The sequence below is a fragment of the Alnus glutinosa genome, chromosome 9, assembly GCF_958979055.1.
Source record: "Alnus glutinosa chromosome 9, dhAlnGlut1.1, whole genome shotgun sequence".
Taxonomy (NCBI): Eukaryota; Viridiplantae; Streptophyta; class Magnoliopsida; order Fagales; family Betulaceae; genus Alnus; species Alnus glutinosa.
In genome coordinates this window covers 9,681,620-9,693,656 of record NC_084894.1, presented here as the reverse complement: position 1 = coordinate 9,693,656, position 12,037 = coordinate 9,681,620, and the positions used below count along the sequence as shown (strand labels likewise).

Genomic DNA, 12,037 nt, shown 5'->3' with positions numbered 1-12,037 from the left:
ATATTATTTTTGTTATATATATATATATAGATGTATTTGAAGGTGAAAATGATAGATTTTGAGTTTGAAAATACACTCATTGTAATGCCCTTAACAAAATTAACTGGTAATTAATTTCATGACACGTTACCCCACTCTCATCCGGACAAAATGGAAACACAAAGGGACATTAAAATTCCTCCTTCAAGAGAGAGTTAAAGCAGCAGAATACTTCACTTAAGCAAATGAATCATGATAGGCACTAATTAAAACCACAATAAACGATCACCAGAGTCAAACTAAAACTTCAAAACATAACATAGATATTCATCTAATGTTACGATCTAAGATCGATCATAAAGTCAAAGAAAAATATTACAAACCAAGGTTAAAGGTACTAAAACATCAAAATATAATCAACTAGACCACAAAAGTTAAGCTCGTCAAGATCCTCATAGGTCCGCGACTTAATGAACAAGAATACATATGAATTAACGTTATTTATGATGTGAAATGAGTGTATGTCAAAAGGGTCATAAATCACAAACAGTAATAAAGTAAGCTTCTCAATTTTCAAGATTGTAATATATATATATATATATATATATATATATATATATATATATATATGAGAGAAACATGTTATAGTTTAGCTTCATATGGTTTACTCGGGCCCTTAACCCCTTCCCGCTTGGGTTAGCACTGTCCCGTGGGACCTGTAGTACAATACCGATGCCCCAGATATTCTTGTATATTGTCATGTATTAGCAGTCCAACTGAGTCCGACCTCAAGTGACCCGCGCTATTAGCAAAACTGTAATGGTGACCCATCCGTACATAGTGCATCTATCACAAATAATTATTGGATCCAAAACCAAACATAAAAGTAAATCTCTTTGATCATAAGGCCAACCCATATAATAATAAGACCATGGCCGTTATCCCGTACATATTGGTGTTCTATGTCATACGATGCAATTTAATTCACAGTATTTTACATACATGCATTTACAAACACATCATCTTTATTATCTTGTTATTCATTAATCACATTCACAGAATAGAGTTTACACTATTTAAATGTATTTCGTGTGAGTTGTAAACATGCACGTTTGATACATAAAGTAATCATGCATGTAAAAATTGTAAATAACAAGTATCTGTGTGAGTTTTACTCACTGTTGCCATAGTTTCCCATGGGGTAATCTTCAACATTGCTACTGATGCCTTAATAAGTCAAAGGATCTAATATCATGCCCTGATTTAGGGGAAAACACCTTAAAACCTAAGCTAAGGCAGAAATGATTATTCTGGCGGATCATTGAACGTTCGGTTATTAGGTCAATTATTCGACCTCGATGATTCGGCTTGAGCCTTGATTGTTCGATATTGATCATTCGGTAACCTTATCGAACGTTCAGTGATAACGCAAAATCTCCACTTTTCAACAAAGATTCAACTTTTCCTAATTTAACACATCCTAAGGCCTTTTTACGGTACCAACCACGAAGCTAACCTACTATAAGACCTTCATGCAAGGAGAAGTACGTCCACCGTTAACCAAAAGGCTAACCACAAAAAAAATAAAAAAAATAAAATAAAATTAAAGCTTAACAAAAATCCCATAATAACAACTCAAAACCTATATCTACATAGATGAATAATCTTGTAACCACTAATAAAAAATCATGATTTGTTTTTTTCTCTTTTCTTTATTTTCTGTAATTAAATTCAGCCGCACGGAAGCCTCTTGTAATCACAAGCTGAATTTGACTAGACTGTTCAATGGCTAAGAAAAGTATTAAAAAAAGAAGAAGAAAAAGATGACCGTTGAATGAATAGATGAATCGGCTTTCCAGTTAGATCTGTAAGTTCAACCCGTTTATTGAGTTCTTTTTAGCCACCATTTCGAGAGTTAATTGGACTGTTATGTCAGTTTCAAAGGAAAAATATAAAATAAAAGAAATAATATTGTAAAAGACAAACTTCAAAGATAAAAATCAATAAAATATAAAAATAAAAATGAAACCCTGTAGGTAATTGTTGGTGGTCTCCCCCTTTGTTATGCTAATCATATGTTTAACTAAAATTTTAAAAAATAGGGTTATTTACGTTTTTTTTTTTTTTCTACTGTGGTTTAAGATTTTTAATTTTTATTTCTTGTAGTTCATTTCGTATCACAGATAGTACATTGATTTTGGCGAAAGACGGAGATAGTATTTTTATCCAAACTTCCGTCTAATCCAAGTCAACACTTCTTTAAGGTGTTAACACGTATCCTATGCATTAAAAAAAATAAAAAAAATAAAGGCTTTAAACCACAAGGGGCGAAACAGATTTAACCCTAATATATATATATATATATAGTAGCTATCTATTTTTTAAAGGACATACATCAATTTAGCACTTTACTTATTCACTTCGACTATTTTATTTAAAATATTATTATTTTTTTAATCTTTTCTTACTATTCCCAAAAAGAAAAAATAATCAAGTCGTTTTTTTTTAATGCATTGTTGAGCAACTAGCCAATTTCCTATTGGGATGAAAATGTTTTTTTTTTTTTTTTTTATTATACGTTTAAATGGACTAAACTTTTAATTATTTTGGCTAACCCAATGTGAACGCTCATAATATGCTGTATTAGAGTGTTAATGATTGATATACTATAGAAGTTGTAATGTTTCAATCAAAGGATACATTTGTAGATTTCTATTTGAGTATAGATTTTCATACAATTAATTTATCTCCCTAACTATATGTCATGCCAAATATGTCAATATATATATATATTATTTTTTTTTTTTTTAAAAAAAAAAAAAAAAAAATGTGTTTACTCTTCCCCACTTCGAAAGTAATTTCTTCATTATTTGAGGAAGCAAGAAAGCAGAGCGCAACGACACATGTGACGTCATGGCGACAGCAACCCGCACTAGCTCGTCACCTCTCACCTCCCCCAACCCCCCACCTGTTCAGACTCCAAAAAACATCAAAAAAAGGAGGAGAAAATTCAGAAGCCGACAAAAGCAGAGCAGTGGCAGGGAGACGTAATTTGCTGCAACTCCTTGCCGGTTTCTAAAACCCACGGTGGTATAATGTGGCCGCTAAAGCGCACTTTAGCACACTTCCAATTTCTTTTTCAATCCCACACCGAGAGAATATATCGCAGAGAGAGATAGAGAGAGAGAGAGAGAGACGCAGCAGTGGCTGCAACCTGAACCTGACGCCGACCTCACCAACCTCTCCTGCGACACCGACTGCGACACTGAAAGAGAGCGACACACAGAGTCTCGAGAAACCCACAAATCTCTCTCAAATTTTTTTTTTGATCAGTTGAGCTCAAATGGTGCAAATCATGGGCATGTTCAAGCGTGAAGCTTGTGGGATAGTGTAGGAGGAGGGAAGGGTGTAAGCGGTTTTACTTCTCTCTCTGTCTCTTTGGTGGGGACCTTTTTGGGTTTCTAGAACTCTCTGTCTTTGAATGGCTTACCGGAGAATGGTGTCTGGGAGCTTGGATCCGGAGAGGAAGAGGAGCGGGGGATTGAGGACTAAGCAGGCGGGGAGAGGGTCGTGCCGCGGGAGTTAGATAGAAGTCGCCGGAAAATGATCGGTCTCCGCAGGGGGTAACTTTTTTTTCTGTCTCTGTTTCTCTGTCTAGCTCTTCAGTCTCTGTTCGCTAGTTTGAATCCAAGCTCGTTCGTTGACGCGGGTGATTCTGAGCGTCGAAGCTATGGGGTTCTTGCTCAAAGAGGCGCTCAAGTCGCTGTGCAGTCCGAATCAGTGGTCCTATGCTGTGTTCTGGAAGATCGGATGTCAAAACCCTAAGTAAGTCCTGGAGAGGATTAGAGAAACAAAGTGAAGTCTTTGAGCTTTTTCTGTTTTGTTGTTGTTGTGGTCAGTGCTCAAAAAGTCAACTTATCTAACTAGTTTAGCTTGTATTAGTTTGGGTTATTCGAGTTTTGAATCCTAAGTAGGTCTCCGTTTGGTTGATGAGAAAGTGAAAGAAAAGTACAGAAAAAGAGAACTCGATTTTTTTCTTTTTCCTTTTCTTTTTCTGGAGCTCTTTTTGTTTTTGTTTCTCAAGAAAGTCAAAAACTCAAGTAAGTATAGTGAATCAGGCTGCGGAACTCTTCTATATTAGATTTCCCTATGGTTTCGGGGATTTATTTACTTTTACTTTCATTTTCCTAGATTTTCTCGGTGACCAAACATAGAGGATCTAATTTGGTCTACGAGGGTAGGTTATTACATGCTGCGGTCTGATTGGCTACTGTTATCTAGTATTTGATTCGTTTATCTGATGTCTGTACATTCCTTGTTTTGGAACTTTATGTTTTTGTTGGTTCTGTTTTGTCCTTAAGAATCTCGGTGGAAAGTAGATTTGTATTAGTTTGACAAACCCACTGTGTGTATTCCCTGAATTCTGCCGACGGATCTGTTGAATCAGAATTTGTCTTCCTTTTTTTGATTCGATTCCGTCTTATTTTCTTGTTTCTAATAAACAATGTTACCTTTTATCATGGCATATAATATGGTATTCATTGATCAGTTGCCTTCGGTCTGGGTCTGTTTGGCTGCTGGGAAATTACAGTTTTCCTGCTCCATAAAAGAAAAATTAAAAGTTTTCTGAGCTGATACTTCTTGAACTATTTAGTCTTATAATTTTGAGTTAGGAGTATTGTGTCCGTAACACTGTGGTATCTGTCTCCTTTAGGACTTCTGATATTTGTTAACAGTTAAATGATATGGTGCTCTTCATATCTTGGCAGGCTATTGATTTGGGAAGATTGTTATTATGAACCTTCACCAAGTTCCGCTCCATGCATTTCTGGATCTGAGACTTTTAGAGAGTGGGAGGGATCCTGGGATTCTCCAGAAATTCGCTCCTCTCAGCTTCGGAGCCAAGTAGGGGACAAAGTCCATTCACTGGTTAATGTTATGATGATGAATAATCAAGTTAATGTAGTGGGTGAAGGGTATGTCTTTTTTGTTTTTCTACTTTTCTACTTGTTGTCATTCTTCAAGTGCTTTCCTGTGACTAAGCATATGAGGCACTGTTTTTATTTTTTTTCAGGATAGTTGGGCGAGCTGCATTTACAGGAAACCATCAGTGGATTCTTTCAAACAATTACAATAGGGATGCCCATCTATCAGAGGTACATAATAGAAATTCTGCCTCTAGATTGACTAGAAGAGAGCGAGGTTTCCTTTCTAGAGCTCATTGTTGTTAAAATTTCAATGATAGTCTTGGTGTCTTTGCACTGACGGCTCCATACCATAGAACCTACAAAAGTTTTTGAGCCTTCTGGTAGATTCTACCTGGCGTCCAAACTTTGATGAGTAAAAATGAGCTTAAAAAAGAAAGAAAGAAAGGCAGTTGACTTTATTAGTATTATTATATTTTTTGATAAGTAAATGGGGTTCATTCAAAACCAAAGGATGCACTTGACTACACAAGAAGTTTTTTTTTTTTTTTTTTTTTGATAAGACTTGACTACACAAGAAGTGTACAAGAGAAACACCTAACCAGAAAAAGAAAAGAGATAAAAAAAAAGTTACGAAAACTAAAAATATAAAAACAGTCATAAGCAGCTATCCGGTGAGACAGGGTATAGAAAAAGAATTGACTTTGAAATGAAAACTAGATGAGGTCCTCATAGATATGGCTTTGTCTGGAAGGTTAAAAGTCCATAGTAAGGGGTTAGTTTTTGCGATTTGTGCTTAATGTAACTCTTTGTTTATGTGGGTGCTTCTAGGTTCTAAATGAGGTTCATCACCAATTTTCAGCTGGAATGCAGGTATCTAGCTTTCTTTATGCTGTTTATCTTGTATAGTATTTACCTTGCTGTTTCATTAACAGTTCTTGTATTTGGTTGCAGACAGTTGTAGTTATTCCTATTCTTCCACATGGGGTTGTTCAACTTGGTTCTTCTTTGTCTGTAAGTCGTGTTTATTTATTTATTCATTTGTCTTAAAGGCTATAGATGAATGTAGGTGCCGGAATACATTTGACCTGTAACTTATTTTGACACTATCCTTAAGTGACATCTGGTGCATTTTGACCCAAGATTGTCTTTTTCTTCCCTATATGGATTTCATATACTAGCCCCACTACACAATCTGCTCTTTGGTAGGGGCATCAAAGATGTCCTACTAATGGGAAAACTGTTGGTTTTGTTGGCTAGCAAATTCAACCGCTGTTCTTGAACTTAGGCAATTCATTGAGAAAGAGCTGTAGATGTTTTTCTTATTATAAATAGTTACCTTCTACAGGGTCAAATGTAGTTGAAGTGCTGGGGCCAAACAAAGAAATCTGAATGACTAAACAATTCCATTTCTTAGTAATTGACAAGTACAATAAATCTATACACGAATGGTCATCAGGTATACCTTATTGCTGTTGCAAGCAATATTGGCATAATAGCCCCTGCTAGAAATATTGGAAGTAATATCAAATGAGAATCACATTTTAGTGCATGCTTAATTTGTTCATGATGACAGATGTGTTTGTTGTTTCTGTCAGTTGCTCTCAACTTCCTAACTTTTATGTGTTGATACTTGTCATATTTCAGATTATGGAGAATATTGGATTTGTGAATGACGTGAGGAATTTAATCCTGCAACTAGGATGTATCCCTGGTGCTCTTTTTTCTGACAACTACGCAATAATAGATTCTGCTGAGAAAATTGGGGTACCAGTTAATTTTGGAGTGCCCGTATCTGTGGAACCTTCTGGAAATTATAAAGTGACAAATCCCTCACATTTGATGGTTGATGACCGCAACAAACAAAGCAATTCATCTCAGGCTTCAAGGCTTGTTGGTCAATCATCTCATTCTCTAATAGGAGAGATTCGGAATAACCTGTATACTGCCTCAACATTTCGACCTCCTAACAAGATCCAAACAATGCGGAAATCCCATGATGACATTTGCCAACAAAAAGCTACTCCTATGATGAAGCCAAACTTTTCTTTCAACAGCCGACTTGAGAGTGGAGTTGTGGGAGCTGAAGTGATCCCCTCAAATCCTGATGCATGGCGGAGCCAGCAGTCTTCTTTCAGCAATTCAAGATCTGGGTTGAATTATCAACCTGGCTTTGGCCAATTGGGGGGAAGTTATAACAGCCAAAATATAATGGAGCAACATATTTTGTCAGGTGCTGGTGTTCAAGATTATCTCAATAAGAACTCAAGTGCATCAAGTACTTTAAAAATGTCTCAACTGAGAACAAATGGAGGGCTAATACTTGATCCCCACATAGGTTCTGTTGCTACTCAATTGTCTGAAGGAAATAAGTTACATGGTGAAATCGATAATTGTTCAAAGCCAAATTCATTTCCTTGTTCTCTTCCAAACCTACATAGAGCAGATGACGGTAATCTTTCTGGCGCACATCTCACTGAACTTGAGCTTCCATATGCTTGTTCATCGAAGACAAAGGGGGTTCCTTTACATGGTCTGTCGGATCAATTAACTACCAGTAACATGCTTTCAGGAGAAGTTGATCAAAGACATATTTCCACAGTTGTGAAGCATAATCAGACCAAGTTGGCACCAAGGGGACAGAAAATGGATACCGATTTTTTTCATGGCCTTGAGATCCTACTCCCCCATCCATACAAGCATATGTCTTTGAGTGAGCATATCCCTGGTTTTTTGCCTGATTACCAGAACCATGACAGTGAAAATCAGACTCACACTACAAATGCTAAACATGAAGATGTATGTACCCAGCTTCCAACAGGGGACGACTTATTTGATATTTTGGGTGTGGAATTTAAAAATAAACTACTTAGTGGCACTTGGAATAATTTGCTTGCTAATGGGCCAGATAAAAATACGCAAAGTCTGGGTGAGAATTCTTCAGTGTTAATGAATATGGAGGGTGCGGGTTCAGATTTTTATTCAGTAAGTGAAGGAATATCAGAGAGTGGTATCTTCACTGGGATAGGCAATGACCACCTTTTAGATGCTGTGGTCTCCAGGGCTCACTCCGCTTCCAAGCAGAGGTCAGATGATGATGTGTCTTGTAGGACAACATTAACAAAGATCAGTAGCTCCTCTGTTCCTAGTAGTTCTCCCACCTATGGATGTGGCAGCATGTCTGATCATGTGCAGGGGGAGTTGTATGGCCTTCATAAGCCTCTAGGAAAACCAGGGACTGTAGAAACTAGTTCTCTTAGACCTGGTTATAGCAAGGACGATGCAGGAAACTGTTCTCAAACTACTTCCACTTATGCATCTCATATCAGTTCGTGGGTTGAGCAGGGTAGTAATGTGAAGCGTGATAGTAGCGTGTCAACAGCATATTCTAAGAGGCCTGATGAAATCAACAAATCAAACCGCAAAAGGCTTAAACCTGGGGAGAACCCGAGACCCAGGCCAAAGGATCGCCAGATGATCCAAGATCGTGTGAAGGAGTTGCGGGAAATTGTGCCAAATGGGGCAAAAGTAATACTTTTTGTCTTTTCTCTTCATTCTCTCTCTCTCCCTTGGAATTTAATAGCATTCAACACTGATGCCATTCTTTACTCTTTTAATTTGGTGTACAGTGTAGCATAGATGCACTACTTGAACGTACCATCAAGCATATGACTTTCTTGCAAAGTGTCACAAAGCATGCGGACAAGCTAAAACAAACCGGGGAGTCCAAGGTATGGGCAGTGTCAAATTTACCTCGTTTCTCTGTTTACAAGCCTTTGTTTGAAGTTAATTGAAAAAAATGGATCGTGGAAGTGTGAAAATTTTGTCATGTGCAATGACACTGGGAGCCAGACATAAACTTACTCAGTTGAAGAAGTAATTTTGTATGAATGTTGTGTATTTGATGCCAAAGAATTTAGTATAAATATGATATTTAGAGCTTTGCATAAACTAATTATAATGTTAACTGTCACCATTTTATGCTCTGAACAAAGACAACTGAGGATGGGAATCTTCTGATGGTGTATTTTCTTGCGTGAATACTCACAGATTGTTAGTAAAGAAGGTGGACTACTTTTGAAAGACAATTTTGAGGGAGGGGCGACATGGGCATATGAGGTTGGCTCACAATCCATGGTCTGCCCCATTATAGTTGAAGATCTGAATCCACCTCGTCAGATGCTTGTGGAGGTAGTAACTGATTTTTTTTTTTTTTTTTTTTTAATCTCAGACTTCTAAGGCTTTAGTTGTAAAATTACTGATTCATTTTGTTTTTAATATTCTTCACTCTTCTCACAGATGCTTTGTGAAGAACGGGGTTTCTTTTTAGAAATAGCTGAAATAATCAGAGGATTGGGTTTGACAATCTTGAAGGGGGTGATGGAAGCTCGAAATGACAAAATATGGGCACGCTTTGCAGTTGAGGTAATAATCTAAACAGGAGCCTTGCCCTTACTAGTCAATTGTTATTTAAATGCTATTTGTCAATTACATTGATGTATTATATTGAGAAAGTATGATCGGCCGTGTCAGCCAACGTGGTATCTATCCCTCTGTGGAAGGGAGGTCTACTGTTTGTTAGGTTGACTCCATAGTCGGGCAGGGAACCTAACGTGTGGGTCAGGGTGCAGGATTCTAACCAAACCCAAAAGAAGAATAATGACCAAAAAAAAAAAAAAAAAGAAAGGAAAAAGAAAAAAGAATGTCTACGGGTAGCTAAGGAGTCTACTGTGAAAGATTTAGTTGTGATTTTTGAGTTTACGAGAACATAACACTGAGAAGTGAACAGTAAGCTCATTGGTAGTTCCATTTGATTATATCTTTAGCTTCTTGATTTCCAAAAAGGTAACTTCATTTGGGAACTCCACAATCTTTGCTGGACGCTCTCAAGAATCTTTGCTATGCTAGAATGCTGAAGCTAGGCAAACAAAACTCTTCTGAAGAAAGCAAGTTTAAAAATTTGGCATTTTTTCATTGAAAAACTGAAAAATACCAACCCTCTCCCCTTTACCCCCCCCCCCCCCCCCCCCCCCCCCCCCTTACATCCACCCTATTCCAAGAGGAAAAGAAACTACCCAGTTATGTCCAGTCCCTGTCGGTCAGATATCTAATACATCTAGGGTATTAACGAATTTTACGGGCTGAACCCTCCTTATAGGATGCTATTTATGCATTTTCATATTCAGCAATGTTAAATAAGGTAAAAAAGAGTTTTTAGTGGCAATTCGTCACACCTAACATCATACCAAAGACAGGGTACACCTTCCATATCCTGCCTTATAGGTAGTGAGACTAAGGGAATCCCCAAACCCTTAAGGATACCCTCTTCCACAACACTAAACCCTAGGATATCCTTGCCTATTTATGGTCCAGCCTCCCTCACCCTTTCCAGCACATATCTCAACCATTTTCCAAGCACCACCTCCATTGAAAGGCCAATTCTTAAACCCAAACGTCCAACATTGCATGGACAGCACATTGTCCCAATACACCAAGTGAGATTCGAGTTCATCATTCAAACCACGCCATAAAGGATCCCCTTTCTTCTCTTGGGAATATCTTTGATTGCATAATCTGTAGGGAAAGAGCTAGAAGAATTGACACATTTAGCAATTTGTTAGCATTTGCTTGATTATACTCCCAGGAGCAATGCCAAGAAACATGGAAATGTGCATTGCAGTCAAATTACTGAAGTCCTCCTCTTAATGAAAACCTGAACTCAATAAAATCTGCATCCTCAGCAAGTTGATGTGATTGCAATTTCTAATGTGCATGAAATCTCAAAGTGATTGTTAACTGTGCTTCATTAAGAATTTGAGAACTTGAGGATCCTAGTTCTAATCTTCTCCTGGCATTTACTTTTCAATTCTTCTATTCTCTATCTTCCAAAAAAAATTATAGAGGGAAAAAATGGTAAGCTCGCACTTTTTTAAAAACTATTAGCCTTTTTTCAAGCCCAGATATGGTTGAGATTTGTTAGAAAATTACACCCTCGACTCTCCCTCAATTCACTAGACTAGTAAATGCAATAGTGTGAAAGTTCCTTTACAGACTTAAGATATATATGTTTTCTTTGAACTATGATGCCTTTACTTTTTCTCAAGTGAGGTTTTTATGTTTGCATTTACTTCAATTTCATATACAGGCAAATAGGGACATAACGAGGATGGAAATATTTATGTCATTAGTTCGCCTCTTGGAGCAAACTGTGAAGGGCAGTGCAGGATCAGGTAATGGCATTGATAACAACAATATGATGGTCCACTGCTCTTATCCCCAAGCTGCCCCTATACCTGCAACTGGAAGGCCCAGTGGCTTGCAATGATTTGCTGCCTGCTATACGGTTTCTTGTTGAGAGCGAGCGAGCTCAGAATTTGCTTGCCATGACTGACATGGATTCCAGTCTCGGCCCGTGGTTCTAACTTTTGACCAAGTTTTTGTCACCCACAAACCATATTATTATTACTTGAGGTTTGTAGGGGAAGATTGTTAGCAAGTGATGTGCTCCTCAAGAACGTTTGCAAGTATGTTCCTTCCCTTTCTAAGGAATTAAATATTTTCCTCTAGTACCTGAAGGAGAATATTTAGCCATAGTTCCCAACTATTGTGGAGGCTATTGATAGTAGAGCACACCCTGGAAGACATAGATTTATTTAATTTAGCATGATGGTTATCTTGTAGGCAGGAGAGGTATTCCCAGGATCGACTACTGGGTTATCTGGTTCACAAATGTACAGAAGATGTGGAACAAGAAATGGAGGTGTTGAATTGTTTTTTTTTTTTTTTTTTTCTGCCTCTGGATTTTCCTGGGTAATTGATGTTACTTCTGTTCAACTAATGTAATGATGAATATCCTCTTTTGGCACATCTGGGGGTCAATATTTTGATGTTGGGAGATTTTTACATGGCCTTCGATTGTATTCTTTTTCGGATAAGGATCTTCTCAAATTATTTGTTCGAATTTGTGATAATTCTAATAGGTGATTATGAGAAACCATTTATGGGACTCTTACCTGATCTTATAAGTGGTTCGGTAGATGAGTTTCATAAGTGATCTCTCACAATCACTCTTAAATTTAGACAAATAATTTGAGAGGATCTTTATTATTCATTTTCCAAATCTTAATGGCCAT

General features: G+C 37.3%; 1 protein-coding gene across 2 annotated transcripts; it reads left to right on the top strand.

Annotated features, from left to right (window-relative positions):
* Window positions 1-3,099: 3,099 nt before the first annotated feature.
* On the top strand, window positions 3,100-11,809 carry LOC133878356 (transcription factor LHW). 2 transcript variants are annotated; one of them, XR_009901886.1, is made up of 11 exons: window positions 3,100-3,804; window positions 4,749-4,955; window positions 5,054-5,135; window positions 5,736-5,777; window positions 5,859-5,918; window positions 6,552-8,432; window positions 8,534-8,635; window positions 8,955-9,095; window positions 9,204-9,329; window positions 11,050-11,428; window positions 11,586-11,809. XR_009901886.1 is itself a non-coding variant. In XM_062316878.1 (10 exons), the coding sequence occupies exons 1-10, from the start codon at window positions 3,710-3,712 to the stop codon at window positions 11,227-11,229; spliced, it is 2,916 nt and encodes a 971-aa protein (XP_062172862.1). In that variant the 5' UTR covers window positions 3,100-3,709; the 3' UTR covers window positions 11,230-11,809. The 2 variants fall into 2 exon arrangements, 1 of the variants encoding a protein (XP_062172862.1); XM_062316878.1 differs by having other exon boundaries at window positions 11,050-11,809.
* The last annotated feature ends 228 nt before the right edge of the window (window positions 11,810-12,037 follow it).

What these genes read in the sequence shown, in the direction of transcription:
- LOC133878356 (XM_062316878.1), top strand. Translation starts at nt 3,710, where the DNA reads ATGGGGTTCTTGCTCAAAGAGGCGCTCAAGTCGCTGTGCAGTCCGAAT. An exon ending in TTGTGCCAAATGGGGCAAAA is followed by an intron (nt 8,433 to 8,533) that starts GTAATACTTTTT and finishes TTTGGTGTACAG; the next exon opens with TGTAGCATAGATGCACTACT. An exon ending in AACAAACCGGGGAGTCCAAG is followed by an intron (nt 8,636 to 8,954) that starts GTATGGGCAGTG and finishes GAATACTCACAG; the next exon opens with ATTGTTAGTAAAGAAGGTGG.